General features: G+C 42.8%; 1 protein-coding gene across 1 annotated transcript in view; it reads left to right on the top strand.

Moving 5' to 3' along the window:
* The window catches only part of PRKCA (protein kinase C alpha), a 383,486-nt gene that overhangs the window by 137,665 nt on the left and 228,710 nt on the right, over window positions 1-17,111 (top strand). Inside the window, exon 3 of the mRNA XM_019732863.2 lies at window positions 16,756-16,838. Within this exon, the coding sequence (XP_019588422.1) occupies window positions 16,756-16,838 (83 nt within the window). The remainder of the gene's footprint in view (window positions 1-16,755; window positions 16,839-17,111) is intronic.

Genomic DNA, 17,111 nt, shown 5'->3' with positions numbered 1-17,111 from the left:
AAGTCAGAACCTTAAGCACACTTTTCCTCCCCCTCCTCCTTGTTGGGGGGCCATTGGCCAGAGCTGGGAGAACTGCCTGCCTTTCACCCCCATCCTCTGTTCCAGCGTCAGATATTCCTACCTGACTGTACAGGTGGGCCACACACCCCTGCCACCCAGGGCTTAGACCTAGGCGTTGAGTCAGTGGACCTCTGGTGCCTGTACCTGCTCTGGGCCAGGATTCTCTCCTTCTGATTGGCCTCTCACCTCTGGTTTCCCTGTCACCTTTGTGGGGACTGCACGGGCTCGTCCGGCTGCTGCCTGCCCTTCTGTCCTTTCAGCTGGAGCTGCTCTGCCTGGTTCAGGACGGTCTTTGCACCTGTAACTCCCGGTCTTCAGAAAGGAAACGCCCTGCTGTCCAAACCCTCAATAACCAGGGTGCCCCTCTGTCCGGCCAGTCTTGTTATCCTACTGTTGTTCCAATCCCGGTGTGACAGTAGGGAAAATGAGAATGTAATAATGACCATAGCAACACCAAAAACAAGAGCCCCAGTAACGAGTATGTCCCGAGAGAAGCTTGAGCCCTCAAACCAGACAGGCAGGTTTGGAACCCAGCCTCCCCGCGTATTAACGTGTGACTCTGCAGTTTCCTTCTCTCCTCGGCAGCACCATTTCCTCGTCCTCAGTAAAATTATTTATAGAGTGTTATGAGGGCTTCCTCTTAATATTGTCCTTCATTTTCTCATGTGACCAACCCAGTTCAAGTGACCCAACATTATACAATTTAATTTAGAGATCCTTTCTCAGCAACGTGTCCACATCAGGAAAAAGACCACCAACGGTGCTCCTGACATTAGCAAAGATCTCCAGCGACATTGTCTGTTTTCTCATGTGTATGTAGGTGCATTCGTGAGCGCTTTAAAAATTGATGGCGACCCTGGCTTGCTGGCGCTGTGCTCTCCTGCCGTCTGCCTAGCAAATATTGTCTCTGCTTGCGACTGACCAGAGGAGGAGGCAGTCTAGTTGAAAGGCTATTGCTGTACAAATGGGAAAAGTATGCTCTTCAGCTGCACTCTTAGGAAATGGCGAGGGTGGCAGTGCATGGGGTCACCGGGTGCGTTTACTAGTGTAATGACCCGTGTGGGAAAGGACCGAGTTTGCAGTGTCCACATCCACAGTCCACCTTTAGCTTTAAAACGTGCTGCAGGTATTCGCCCATCCCTGAAAGGAAAGCTTTTCTTTTTTCTAAAGGCCTCTTTAGATGGGTTTTATTATACCAGAAGTTCTTTCCTTTCAACTTAAAGAAATGATTAATAGTCAGGAAAACATTTATAAATAGGATTACTGCACTTAGTTGCCCTGGTTGACTTTGGTTGTTTAGAATTTCAGGCTGGATATAAAAACTTTAAAGTTCCTGTATAATCTCAGTCACGTAGAGTATGTGAACACTTTCCCCAGCAACCACACAGAGCAGTTTTCTAGCCTCTGCCGAAACAAGCAGCTCTGGCGACCTCTTCTTAGTCCTCCCCAAGCCGCCTCATTTTCAGACAGCCCTTACCTCATCCCTTCTCATAGTTAGCTGAAATCTGATACCCTGTAACTTGCGTTGGTCCTATACAGTTTCCATCCTTTAAGGACAGACAGAACTGGCTTAATCCTTCCTGCAAATACCAGACCTTCAAATATTTGCTAACAGCTCGGCTGCAGGCCAGATCTTCCCTTTCAGACAGATCCCCCATTCCTCTTAGAATGTGATTCTGAGTCTCACCATCTTGTTTTTAGGCAACCTAAACCAAAGAATGGCTGCAACCACAGTTAGGAGGGACCTTGGAACCTTGATCCATGTCTCAGAAGGAATAAAGAAATGTGTGGAATCCTCACCTCCTCCATTCCAGATAATATACATCTGTTAATGCAGCCTCTTCTGGTCGCTCTTTTGGCAGCCACACTACATTGTTAATTGTATCAGTTAAAATACCTTAGTCCTTTCATTTGTACTGTTGTTTGATCTGTCTTTCTCTCTCTACATTAATGTAATTTTGAGGCCATGTGTGGGAATTTGAATTATCCTTATTATTCAGTGTCATCTTGATAGGGTCCAATTTGTGGAGTCAGCCTGGTATAGCTTTGTAATTTTCTTTGAGTTTCTAATATGATCAGCCAAGCGCATGTACCATCTTTCGCAGTTTCCCATTTTCTACCTATTTGGGAAACTTGCCTTCTGTGGGTTCATTCACCCAAGTCTAGAAGAGAAAGCCTGTTACTTTCACCTCTCATAAGCTGGTCTCCCTCTCAGCATCCACCTAAATGGATGCATTTTATCTCATCTACTTGTCAGAAGGTCTGTTTCACAGATCCAGATATTTGCAATGTTGATTAATGCCCATGACATTGAGTGCCATTGCACATAGCTGTGGAATGAGGAATTTGGGTCGTTGTCGATGGCGGCTGGAAGGAATGTGTGTAGTTGGGGGACCCTCCTCCCTGCGTGGTGGGTCCTTGTTTAATCTTACCCGGTTTCCCACCACCGCCAGGCTGCTAGACGCCATGGCTTCTGACTCCCTTGGCAGTTGACCCTCCTGGGACTTACATGATCCCTCTTCTGGGGCCTTCGCTGTCTAGGTTGGAGCGGGGGCGCCCAGGCTCTGCTGGCTTGTCCCGCGGGGGCCTGTGCCTCTGCACCATGGCACCTTCTTGCCCTTGTCCTGGCCAGGCTTCCAGGCATGCCTGATTCAGGGGAGGCCCTGGGCTCAGAGAGGGGCTGTGAGGGGCCGTGAGAGAACGTCAGCCAGGGCACCGCCTGGTCTAGACCGGCTGGGCTGAGGCTCTGTCAACACCTAGCCCCTGGGTGAGAGGGGAAGCCTGGGAGGAGGTGGTGAGAGGCGCTGGCTGGTTCTCCTCTTACCTCTCAGTCTGGAGAGGTGGCTCTTTGGATTCCCTGGCGTGTTTTCTCTCTATTACAGGAAATGGAAGAGCTACCCCCTCGTTGGCCTGTGTAGGCTGCAGCGGCCCACGGCCCAGGCTGGCTGTGGCTCTCCTCTTCGTTGATTCCCTTGTCAGCCGGATTCTGCCTTTACTTACATTTTCTTCATTGGAAAATATCCCATGTCTCTCTTTCCTCAGTCTAGACACAAGTTCCAGATTATTTTGCTTTCTTTCCTTCTATTTAGTAATGTATCTTAGATATTTACCTGCTTCAATAAGTATACTTTTCCGACAGTTTTTATGCCTTGCGTAGTATTATGTCAGAGGGACACCCAATAACTTACGTTTCCATTGTTGGACTCATAGCTTCTTTCCAAGTTTTTGATGTTATGTGTAATGCTATTCCAAACATCTGTGTGCCGCACATTTTTATGCATATCTCTGATCATTTTCTTTGAATTAATTGCTAAGTATGGAATTGCTAGTATGCAAAACCACAAGTTTTTAAGCAGACAACAATGAGAGGTTATTATCCTTTTTTTTTTGCTTTGTTTTTTGTTTTTGTTTTTTTTTTGGTTCTTGTGCTTGTATCAGTCACCGTCCTCAAGCATTTCTGAGTTCTGTTTTCTCGTTTCTATAGACACCCAAGACTGAGCACCCAGCACCGTGACTCATAGAAGTGTATTCAGTAAATACCGTGTTTCCCCCAAAATAAGACCTAACCGGAAAATAAGCCCTATTTCAGGATGGCATCCCCTGAACATAAGCCCTAATGCGTCTTTTGGACCAAAAATTAATATAAGACCCGGTCTTATTTTCGGGGAAGCACGGTACCTGTAGACTTACAAAATAACACAAGTTTAATTCTAAATATGTAATAAAACTACTTTTTTTTATGATGATTCAGAAATCATTTCAGGATCTTGTAGTTTGTTACTATGAATGTTCTCTTTAAAGTTATATTTTTAGTTACTCAGTGCATTAATGGTTTAAAAAAATAGAGAATATACATGAACAAAAAGAAATAAAAGTAAAATTAAATTTTCCTAACGCAGTCCCTTTACCACTTCGGTCTATCTCCTTAGCAGACTCTTCCCCAATCAAAACCAAACATGGACACCTTTTTAAAATCAGTAAATAGCTCTGTATCATTATTGTCAAACGTAAGTTTTTCTGAAGCCTTGTATCTAAGTGTAGATGAAAAAGCGTTTTCGTCTTAAAATTCTGAGTAACAATTCATATTTATAACTTACCTTGCTTTATATTTTCTGACATGCGATTTCTAAGTATATTTGTTTTGTAAGGTTTTGTAAGGTTGATTGTTGCATTGTTTCTCTGCTCTCTCGGTCCTTATTTGTACGAAAACTTGCCTAGTTCCTTTGTGTTAAGTCTTTCCCTAGTTGCTCACTGCTATTACCCAAGGGCCTTGGAATCCCTTGGATACCTTTAAATTTCCTTTTTGGAAATTTCTGGACTCATTGCTCTGTGTATAATTATGTTGTGTTCCACATCCCTGATGCTTCATTAGTTCCCGACATACTTGATAAAAGAGAGGTAATTAGGGTATGATGGCTTCTTTTGAATTGTTGTCCAAGATAAGTGGAGGGAAATGCTGCATCGGTAAAAATTTACATAATAATGTGAACAGATTTTTGTCACCCCAACTCTGTGTAATCTCAAGAAAATGAAAGCATTTTATTTCTGGAAACTTTCTGCATGTATTCGTCTCTAAGAATTAAAAATGACCACTGCATGTGGTGGCCCACTAATTGCAGAATTAACGTTGCATCATATTGACTTCTATTATGCCCCGCATTTGTAACTAAATGGTAGCATCCCTCGTTCAGTTCTGAGACAGTTTCCATCCCAATTCCAACACTGATTGAAATCATAGCCTAAGAGGACATTAGGTATGAAACACTTCCCTTGACTTACCCACGAGAGCTTTGTAATTATGTGGCTAAAGCAAAACAAAGAAATTAGAAAGCACTGGATGCAGAAATGAAGTATTTGCTACAACATTTGAAACAACTTCATACTTTCCTTCTGTGACCCATGACCAAAAGTAGCATTTTCTGGGTTGATATGAATCACATTCCTTTTCATTAGTTCTTGATTTTCCTCTGACCTACTTACTACCTGTCTCCGTCGTTTGTGTGAGGTGGCCCGTGCCTATTTTCATAATTTTACGTAGCTGTTACTGCAGAATCGTTCGCATGCCAGGCCTAACTCAGTGGGGGAAAGTCACTTGAACTTTTGTCCTTCCTCAGCCTCGGCAACAGCTTTGGTTCTGCCCCAAATCTGTGAACTTAAGGCAGGGATAAGCCCTTCCTAGGTGCTCACAGCCCATTCCCGAAGTCTTGGCTGTACTACTGCATGATTGTGACATTATCTGTTTGTGACTCTGTTTTCCAAACTAGACTCCGAGCCTGGTTAATCTTGACCTTCACCAGGGCCTCATGCCGTATCTGGGATGTACCTAGTGCTCAGTAAATATTTGTTGGCCAGAATTTAACTGAACTGAATGCTTCCTGCCCACTGCCTCTGTTTCTTCACTAGCTGCTTTCCTGCCAACCCCTATATTTTATTTCTCTGTTTTTACCACTACCAAAACCAGGCCCCCAGTCCCTGATCTAACAACCTTGTCTCAAGTCACCTTCATCCCGACTTCTTATGAGAGTGACACTATTAAAAACTTCTTCCTTCTTGAGACACTCCCACCTTTCAGGTTTCAGGGCTTCTGGCTCTCTTCTTGCCTCTCTCCGAAGCCCGTCTCTCCTCTTTTGATTTCCCATCTCACCACTCCACACCATCCTTCTAGGAATCACATTCAGGATCTCCACCATCCCTACTCAGGGGGCTTCCCCCATCTCTACTAAGCAGAGGCCCGAAAAGGATCGTGCTTTATTAAACCCGATGTCCTCCCATGCCTGCCGGCCTTCCTGGCTTTCTACTGGGAGCTTCATAGGTATTTGTGTAAAGAGTGGCCAAATGGACAACTTTATTTTGAAATTGGATCAGATAATAAATTATGAAATAATCACAATGGGATTTATAGTTGATGTAATACAGAATTGTACACCTGAAAGCTATGTAATTTTACTAACAATTGTCACCCCAATAAATTAAAAAAGAGAAAAGAAAACAAAAGAAATTATGAATACCAGAAAGATGGGCACAATTCTTGGCCTTGCTCCTGACCTTCAACTTGTAACCAAGTGGCTTGTTTACTGAACGAATATATGTGCTAAGGATGTCGACTCTCTGTGAGGCTGCTGGGATATCCAAACTGACTTAATACAACTGTAGCCTAGGATTCGACAGGAGAAGGATCAAGACAGGGAGTCATGACCTTGTTACCCACCCAATCCCCCCAAAAGACTTCCAGTGTGAAAACCATGACAGTGGGGTCTTCCTGGAGTCTTCTGATTCTGTCATTGTCAGACTCTCAGTGATGTTTATTTACCGCCTTTTCAATTAGTAATATCGTTCATGAAGGTGAATGCTAAAGGTTACTTCTCTGGGCTGTTGGTCTCTTGAGGATTCCAAGTGTTTGTTTTCTGGGTGTTTCTACACTTGTTTGGGAACCTATGTTATCTCACCACTAAAGACCTAAAAAGTATTTTATATAATCAGCAAGCGTTATACAAACATTGTCATTGTTATAAATTTGATTGCAAATACCAGCTAGAATATTAAGCAAGACGTATACCAAAAAAAAAGCCAATGATTTTAATTTGGGGCTTCTGATTACACTCTGATTACTTTCTGATTGAACCGTTTAAGTGTTCTGATTTTATTGAGCTCATTTACAGTCGTGACCAAATGAGTCAATACAGAGGCCCCAGGTATCTCTGAATTTCAGAATTTCCGTTTCCTGGATGCAATTTAGGTGTAAATAATTTTTTGCTTGTAGTCACCCATGACCTTTGTGGGCTCTTATTTTTCCCTTTGGAAGTGTGAACAGAACCCTAATTTATTAGTTTTTTTAATTGCTCACTGCTGCTTTGCACTGAAGGTGCCCTCAGTGTTCATTGGTGATCAGGTGACTTTATGGGCTCCGAGTGCTGCCGCATGGAGCTGCAGTGGAGGAATACTTGCTGCTGTTCACATGACTTAGTTGACATCTGAAGCTGATTTACGTACAAAGCTTTACCTGGACACTTTAGACGTTTACCTTCTCTTAGCTACCTGGGTTCCATTCAAGAAGCACAGTGTTACTGTTTTCTTGAAAACAAACACGCGTGCACGCACACACACACACACACACACACACACACAGACACACACACACCTACCTCTGATTAAAATGTTCACTTATTGAATCATTTATGTAATTACATCTGCAACAACACTATTTCCAAGTAACTTCATGTTCCAAGTTTCTTGGGGTTAGGACTTCAACATATAATTCAACCCATAACAGTATTTAATGCCTGAAATAATCAGATGACAGACATTTTTATTTGGCAATTCTTCATAGGAGAGCTGGATAGAAGTAACTTACACTGAGTGTGTTTCAGAAACTAGCTAGAACGACAACTGTTGCAAGATCATAAACTCTATCATAAGAAAGAATTGTGCGATTTTTCATGACATATGAGTACTACATAGAAAAACTTGTTTTTCGAGTCTCTGCTCAGGTGTTTCTGACCAACTCTATCAATATTGACATGAGAAAAAGAGTTGAACCACGTTTGTAAAAACCCATCTAACTTATTTTTTAATTTTTGATTATGTACATTTCCAAATATCTGCAAAAGTAGTGAGAATAGTTAATAAGAAAGACTGTATACCCATCTTGCAGCTTCAAGAATTGTTGACTGTTACCAATCTTGTTGCATCTACCCTCTTTCCACCTTTTCTCTGCTGAAGTCTGTTAAAGCAAATTGCAGGCATATAATTTCACTTATATAATTTTTTAAAGATATATAAATGTAGCATGTTATGCTTTGTCACTATATTAACATTAAGAAAGAGAAAAGTAAAGCTATTCAATAATATTACAAAATATACTCTGGTTTTTGCAAAAGGTTTTTGCATTGAAACGTGATTCCTAAGTGTTCTTACCACCTTCCATCCTCCCAGAATTGCGGAGCTGCAGTTTCTTTTGCCTGCCACTCTTGGGAAGATTCGGGATGCTGTTAGACAAGTGGCATGCGTTTGCTGAAAGGGGAGAGTACGATCTCCGGTGTCCATGCCGTGGGCAGACCTGTGTTCTTAGTCATGAGCTACCTGGGAGCACAGAAACAAGGGCTGCTCCACTAGAATAAGGAGGGTCAGACTGGAAGTGGGAGAGAGAGAAGGCCAAGTGCACAGGGCAAGAGCCCAGTTCAACCTCCTGAACTCCTTGCACGTCTCTCACAAACCCCAGTTCAACTCATTCCAGGCTAAACAATAAAAGACTTAAAAATAATGCAGTGAGAGGGGTGTCAACTGTGGACTTTGGTGATTGTGACGTGTCAGTGTAGGTGCCTCAGGTGTGACAAATGTACCATCTGGCGAGTGTGTTGACTGGGGGAGGCTGTGCACACGTGGGGACAAGGAATATACTTGGGAAGTCTTGTACCTTCCGTGCAATTTTGCTATGAGCCTAAAACTGCTCTTAAAACAATGGAGTCTTTAAAAAAAAATTGCAGAGAGGAATCTGGTGTTATGAGCTTGACAAACCCCTGTGTAGAATGTGTGCGATATTTTTTTTAGGGTTGAAATGAGGAAACCCAAAGTGCACAGCGAGTGGTTCATATATGGAGCTCGTATTGCCAAGTTACAATGGCTTTATGCCCTTCGGCACTTCAAGGGAAAGTTAGATTCTTTGGATGATTTTTGAAATCAGCACAAAAACACTGCAGGATCTGAGCTTAAAAATCAAACCTTAGGATTTCCCTTCAAACACGTTTGCGTGATTTGTCAGACACTTACCTTAAAGGGATTTGGGGGGCAGAGGGGGGCTCCCATAAAACAGATACGCCTTTATACTAGTTACTTAAGATACTAAGATTATGTTATTGTATATTAGTAGTTGGTATCAGAAAAGTCTATTCCATTTCAATTTTGAGTTGAAGAATATGGGAGTAAGTTGAAATAGGTAAAGAAGGGAGACTGTTTAGCAATTACTTCTTGGCATACGTGCTGCTGTCATTATCTGCACCCATCCAAGTGTGGCTTTGGGGCCAGTAATCATCAAAGCTTACCTGAAAATTCTTTCTCCCCCAACCGTCCCTGCAGACTCTGGATCACTCCTGACTCTGACCTCTCACCTCCCAGCCTGCTTCCTCCCTTCCACCATCAGCCACAAATGTGGGTGTCCCCAGCATCCCTCTTTCTGCCCAGAGTCCTCATTCACCATCTTGCCTTCCCCTGTCAACCATGTAGACACCTCTGAAAATCTGCTCTGCTGTCTCCCGCTGTCTGTTGACCTCTCACCCCGACATTCCCCTTGCTTGCACGACACATGTCTGAGAGACCCACCAGCACATTATACTCAACTTGTCTAAACCGGAAACCCCTGTTTAAACAACACAAAGAATAGTTTCTCCTCCTTCAGCCTGTACAATTCCTGTGGACAGTTTACCCAGGTTGCGTGTCCCCAATGGCAAGTTCGTTCTTTCTTCTGGGTCTCCTCCCTTCATTTCCCACAACTCCCCTTATCATTTAGGATTCTTTGCATTGCAAGTACAGAAAACTCAGTTCAAACTGGCATAAACAATAAACAGTGTGTATGATATGAGTGTATGTGTTTGGAATGTTAGATTCGGTCAGATCTCTGAAGGTGTGGGTATATAGGGACAAAATGAAAAGTTTAAGTGGTAGTTGAGGGTTCCCATAACTGAAAAGTCTGGAGGCGTGTGCCTTACCCACACAGAGATCTGCTTTCTTGCTTTCTGTCTGCGTAGTCTCCTGGGCTCGGTTTCACCTTCACGCTCCCATCCTGTTTCCAAGATGGTGACACGATTTGCCCAGCTGCTCTGGCTACTAACCTAGGGGCCATCTTTGACTCTCATTTACACCTTATATTCAGTCCCTCAGCTCTTGAAAACATATCTCAAATCCAGCCCGAGAGGAATGTGGAAAGGAAGCCTCAGTACGACTTGGTGACATTAGAGAAGAGGAAGTTGAAGAAAAGGTTCAAGACGATTCTCCTGGGGAAAGGGAGGAGAGGGGTCCCTGGTCAGAAACACAAATGCTGGGATTTTTGACATAGTTTATTGGGTATATGTGCACAAATGCTTGGAAGCAGAAAGAGCGCGCTGCCTGAAGAATGGCATTCCTTCTAATATGTGAGAAAGCACATTTGTTTGATTTGTTTTCATACAATTTTATCTTGTATCCCATGAGAAGACTGATTTCATTGTTACAAATCTGAAACCAATAATTTCCTTTTAACATGCAAATATAATATAAGCTCCATTTTTCATTACTTTCCCTACAAAGCTGGAAGCAGTTCACTTGCCTTAGAGATTTTCATTTCATTGTATTCTGATGTGACGTTACCTTTCATTAATCCCTTCCAGCTAAGCAGAATTTAATTAAAACCATCTCATATGATGGCAGCCATTTGTGTATTTAAAAAAGGAATTCTCGGAAGCTCAGGTACAAGTCTTCCGTTCTAAACAAAGTTGAGCTATTAAATATAGTAGGTACTTTCTTGAATTCAGGATTTGTTACATAATGGCTTTTACGCATTAATTTTGTATAACAATTTTGTACTGTATTTTTGCATACAGTAGTACCTCCTTTTACAAGGTGATACATTCCAAGACTCCCCAGGGGATGCCTGAAACCTAAGTACTAAACCCAATATACAGCAGGTGCCAAAAAAGTGTATACACATTTTAAGAAAGGAAGAAAACTATTAAAATGGTAATACTCGATATATACCGATAACAAAAGATGAATACAAGTCGCGTTTGATTTCTGCAATTACAAAAGGTGTTCAAAGTGGTTACCATAAGTGTCCAGACACTTCTGATTATGGTGAACTGCTGCTTGAGCGACGTTGACCAAAGTGTCCACTTGTATACATTTTTTTGGCACCTCCAGTATATCATGGTTTTGTTGTGTTTTTTAATATATATACCATATATACCTATGATAAAGTGTCTTGTAAATTAGTTACAGTAAGAGATTAACAAAAAATAACTAAAACTAGAACAATTATAACAATAAACTGTGATAAAGTTATGTGAATGTATTCTGTCTCTCCCAAAAGATCTCGTTCTACTGTACTCACCCTTCTTGCAGTGATGTAAGACGATAAAATGTCTTAAGTCCAGAACTTTCACCTTTTCACTTAAAGGAAGAACTTTACAGCTTCTCTTTGGCACGTCCACATTCCAGCATCATTACTCTCATGCTTTGGGCCGTTATCAAGTAAAGTAAGGGTTACTTAAACATAAGCACTGTGATACCACGACAATTGACATAACCAAGATGGCTACTAAGTGACTAACGGGCAGCGGGCATGGACAGCTGGACAAGGGCATGGTTGGCATCCAAGCAAGCTAGAGCAGGGCGGCACAGGATGCCATCATGCTAACTCAGAGCAGTGTGCAATTTAAAACTCATGAGTTATTTATTTCTGGAAATTTTCATTTAATATTTTCAGACCATGGTTGGCTGCAGGTAACTGAAACCACAGATAAGGAAAGGGAGGGGTACTGTATGTTCCATTTCACATGACTATAACCTGAATTTGAAATGATATGAACTTGAGACTTGAAGGTGAAAGGAAATAATTCTTTTAAAGAGAAGTGGAAAATGACACATGAGTGTGCGCTTTTTCCCCTTCAATAAACATGGCAGTCCACATCAAGTGTAAATAGGGGGAATCCCATTATGCATATAGATTAAGTGACAAAGTGTCTCAAGTGGAATTGTTGGGTCAGATGGTAGTTCTATGTTTAATTTTTTGAGAAATAACCATGCTATTTTCCACAGCAACTATACCATTCTCACCAACGATGTTCAAGGATTCCAATTTCTCCTCATCTTGCCATCGCTTGTTGTTTTGTTTCCTTTACTGACAGCCTTCCTAGTGGGTATGACGTGGTGAGTGATCACCCTGACACTTTCTCCCATGTGGGCGCCATGGCTGCACCTATGTGATTGGTATGTGATCGTTGCCACCATTGCACCATGGCGGTATCACAACACACCTATTTTTTTGAAATTTTTATGAATTATGGAACCAAACATAGGTGACTGTTATTTGTTCTGTCTCTGAAACATACTTTTGACAGAGGGCAGAAACTCTCCTAAATTTCCATTTCGTTTACTTCCATACATAAGATTAGTGTCCAATGTGGATCGATAGATGGAACAGTCTCAATTTTAAAGCCAGGTGACTTTAAGAGGTGTCATTAGTCCAGGCCTGTGGTCTTCATTATTTTTGTCATTTGCTTAGTGTGATTTGTGCGTTTCACATGTCATCCACCACTGTTGGGCAGCAGAAGCGTGTCATATAGAGGATAGGGGAAAGCGATTTTGTGCTTAGAAAATAATTCAGTGAAGATTTACTTTGTCACTTTAAGCTGCAGGACAGCTTCCTGCTTTAATACATCTCATTTGGTTATATAAGAAGAGGGTCCCTGAAGTCTTAGAACATGAGGCCCTCGCAAAGTCTTGTTGGCCGGCCTGCACTTGCTTAAGCGAAGGCTTGTGAAAGGGTCAAGGGTCCAGCTCCAAAACAAAGAAGGAATCTACCGTGACATACGGCTGCACTTCTTCCAACTGAGTGGCTGCTGTCCTAACTGTCCCTTCCTCCTAGCCAAGGGCAGGCAACTATCAAAAGCCTGTTCTGTGACAGCTACCACCTTATCCCCTCTCCCCCCCCCCACCCCAATTCCCTTTGCTCCACATAACGTGGTGGGATGAAGACCTTTAAGAGTTCAAAATGAAAAGGATAAAAGCAACAGCTTCTGATTTTCGGCCGGAGGAAAGTTGGTGCCATCCATCCCAGGTCAACCCAATGCACTCATTATTCTCTCGTTTTATTGAGCCAGTCTTTTCATCATTCAGCTACACGAGCAAGACTTCTCAAAGGTTTGCATCATATTGTCTTACAAAATACGCATTACCCAATTTAGTTTGGAACTTGAAACCGAAGGTCAAGGCCAGCCATCAGTGATTTTGGAATCTCCGGCCCTTGCTCCGTTTTCTGGGACAGTCCTTCCCAGGCAAACGCGGGCGTCAGTGCTGAGCTCCTCATCTCACTGGAGGTGGGGATGAGGGCAGCGGAGGGCTAACCCAGCTTTTCCTCTGTAATCAGTCACCCAGGCAGGGCACGTTCTGTTTCTTCTTCCTTTGAAGAGTATCCGTTCTGCATCTTAGCTCTTTGAAGATCCGCTCATAGGGTCTTTATCATTCAGATAACTCGTGAGTATGAGTTATGGAAACACATGATCCTTCTCTCCACGTCTTGTCGAGTGGATCCAGGCACTTCTAACTCTGAGATTTTTAAGTAAGGTAGGGGACTGCTAAGGCAGGTGAGGAGGAAGTATTTTGGGGTAGGTGTGGCCTTTTGCTGCCTTGTAAATTACACTGAGCAGTGAGGTCCTGGTTCGTAGGATAAAACTGGATATGAGATTTTTTTTTTAAGGCATATAATAAAAATACTTCAGAGACATAATTGTATTGGTGGGTAAATGGGAATAGAAAGGGTAGATATAAAAACAAACTATCCATCCAGAGAGACTTGATAAATGTGGGTTTTCTTAATAAATGTAAAGATGGATTAAAAAAAAGAGATGAAAGACCCCAAATGTTTGAACAGTATTAAGTAGGGAATCAGAATGTTTACTTTCCCTTCAAAACAACATAAACTATGATGAGACAATAATGCTCTTGTGACCCTTTCCTGTTAGCAGTTTATCCTTCTAATTCCAGTGAATGAAAGATGCCTGTGCCTGGGGAGAGGGCGCAGAGGAGATTAATTTGTGCCATCACAGCGCTGCTTTATTATTCAACTGTAGAGAATGTTGCAATGGAGATGCTTTTAGCAGAAACACAGTGGCAAGGCCTGATCTGAGGGCTCGCGGAGCTGAGTGCTGCCTTTTGCAGTGTTGGGTGCTGCCCGGGGTGGGGACGGAGTCCCAGAGAGCAGCTTCCAGGCTCTCGGCCTCACGTGGAAAGGTGATGGTTCGGGTAGTAGATGGCCGTCAGCTGTAATCAGATGGCCATCAGCTGTGGCTGGGTGGCCATCAGCTATTACCGGTTAGCCATTGGCCACTAATAGAACGGACATGGCTACTCTAGGGGGTTGGTTGGTTGGCAGAGAAGCGGACTGCAGATTGCGGCTAGCAAGTGCAGTTAGCAAGTGGATTGTGGATTGCGGATCATGTGGATCCTACTTCCTGTGTCTCGCCCAGCCACCAGCGAGACTGGGGTGCAGGAAGACCCCTTGTTGGGGTACTGGCGGATGTTTGCTTTTGTGTCTCGACCAGCCGCCATCGAGAATATAGTATGACTCCCCTACCTATGGCTCCATTGGTGTTCCTTCTTGGCCTCGCCATATTTTTATGTCCACCCGCCAAGAGCAGGACCAGAGACCCTGCATGACACGGGGCAGCCTGGGGGCTCTTTTCTCTGTGATTTCCTGCTCCTGTACCGACTGCACAGTGGGCAGGCCTGGCAGACAGCAAGCTAGAACTCCTCGCTCAGAGCATCTCTGCTTCTAAGGGGAGGTTCTTTAATAGACCTTCAGTTGTCGCGTTCCTATGGGTGATTCCCTCACCTGTCCAGTTCTGCCTGCTCAGTGCCAAACCTGCATTTTCTTTTTTTAAAAAGATGTGCTTTTACAGTGACACCATATTAGACCACCTTAAAATGAAACTATTTAAACAGATACCAATTGTCCCTTATCCTACTTCCCTGACATAGCATACCCACGTCTTCGTCCTCTGGGCTTCACGTATATTTATATATATGCTTATTAAATACATATCTAATTCCTTTTGTCATGTGCCCATTGTCCTGTCACCTGTGTGCAAAATCTTGGTACCTACTCTTTTATTGTCTCTGCTCCTGTCAATGGACATGGCATGGTGGAAGGAAGGGGTGCTGTGGGGTCAAGCAAACCTTAGTATGAATTCTCTCTCTGCTACATACCGGTAGTACTGTTTCCCCGAAAATAAGACCTAACCGGAAAATAAGCCCTGGATGATTTTTCAGGATGCCATCCCCTGAACATAAGCCCTAATGTGTCTTTTGGAGCAAAAGTTTATATAAGACCGGTCTTATTTTCAGGGGAAAACGATAGGACAGTGACCTTAAGCAAGACCCTAGGTTGCCTGTTGGTCTATCCATCTGTCCTTTCCTTCCATAAAATGTAGATATTTATTAAGTAGTGTTCAGAGGCTTCAATTCTATAATGCGTGTGAAAGGACCCAGCATAATGACACGTCAGGGTGCTCAGTAAATGGTTTCTGTAGTCACTTGGCAAGTCCCGTCATTTTCTGCAATTTCTCTGGCATCTATTACTTGCATTTCTTAGCAGACTGGATGATGATGGGCAATTGCTTTCATTCCTAGACTATACGAGAGGCTTCTAATTGGCCCAGATTTATTCCATTAAATTCTTCCTGTCATCACTATTTGCCCTCCTAGAGCTCCGCTTTTGTTTGTGTTACTTGTGTTCAAACATTTCCGTGGCTGCCAATGCTTATCAAAATATTCAGGATTTCATACTGGCCACTCAAGGCCCTCGAAATACTCCCTTAGTACGAGGCTCAGTACTTGGTCTCTTGGCATCTCAGCTCTCAGCAAACCTGCCGTCCTCTCCCACCCACGGAGATGACTGGCCCTCTGCCATTGGCCTGGTTTACTGACACGTGCGCAGGGCGTTACAGTATCATTGGTGGGAGAAGAAAAGAGTACATGAGCCAAGAATCCGGAAGTTCTAGCCTCCCTTCTGTAGTGAATGAAGACGTGGGTCTTACCCTGTATTTCTGGTGGTATATTGCTTTTTAGCATGTATTATTCAACAAAGAACAATATAATACATTATGCCCTTTGGCGCTAGACTTCAAACTTTCGAGAAAGGACTGACTATATCACTTTATTTTTTTGTATCCTCCATCTTTTTGTATCCATAAAAATCTCTTAGGGATAACTTATCAGTATCTGTAACTAACAATTCTTTTATTGATTCATCTTTAGGATTACATATCAAAACCATGTTGGGCTGGAAAATCTATGCTGTGTAGTGGATTTGGGTAGATTTGTGGGGACTCTCCCAATCCTTGGCAGCTTCAATGGCAAGCAGGCAGAAACTAGAAGGGGTGAGGGTGGACCCCAAGCTTTCTTCATTTCAAAGGGCTGTTTTCTGCAGACTGGGTTTATATCTTAATGAGTTTCTCAAGTTCAAAATTTAGCTGAGGAAGTTGTGCACCCCACTTTTATGGATACCCATATATTGTTTGCAGTCTTTATAGTTATATGCTTTATAAACTCTTTATAGTTTATTTCACCCACAAGGTATGACGTTTATGAACACTTATATGAGCATGTGCATGCTGATAGAAGACGGTGCAAAGTACTTTCAATTTTGATTCCTCGTTTATACCTTACGATCTCTGTCCCTCTCTCCCTCAACTTTAGAGACTAGGAATTACAATTTAGGTCTTCTTGGGCCCTGTCAGTGCTGACATTTTATGATTCCGTTATCTATGAGTCTAATTAATACCAAATGTTGCCAAGGCTCAAATGAAATGCCTTCTGATTGCTGTTTACAAGACTCTGTCTGTAGTGACATTAAATTGACTTCTTACAGTACGTAGCCCTGTTTGGAAAACAAAGCTTGTATATTACATCTAGACTATTCTAATTTCAATTTTTTTTTCTCTCCACCAGTTTGCTGTTTTGTGGTTCACAAGAGGTGCCATGAATTTGTTACTTTTTCTTGTCCGGGTGCAGATAAGGGACCCGACACTGATGTAAGTAGTCTGGAAACTATTGTTGGATGTTAATGCGTGTTTCTGAGTTCAATTTTTTTTAATGCCTATACAACTGTTGTTCGTGCCCATACTGTGAATGGGAGGACTTATCAATCAGTCTCGTATAACTTTGGCTTGTACTGATGAACAGATCGGTAGTCCTTTTGAGCCCTGGCAGGACCACTTAAGGGTCGGCAGAGAATTTCTTATCAGCTGGTCCACTTCCATCTCCCACCCTGGGCGGCCACGTGGACTAAATCCACCAAATGTATA

The sequence above is a fragment of the Rhinolophus sinicus genome, linkage group LG15, assembly GCF_036562045.2.
Source record: "Rhinolophus sinicus isolate RSC01 linkage group LG15, ASM3656204v1, whole genome shotgun sequence".
In the NCBI taxonomy this organism is placed as follows: domain Eukaryota; kingdom Metazoa; phylum Chordata; class Mammalia; order Chiroptera; family Rhinolophidae; genus Rhinolophus; species Rhinolophus sinicus.
The sequence above is the reverse complement of the archived record's forward strand: the minus strand, read 5'-3'. Positions and strand labels throughout refer to the sequence as shown.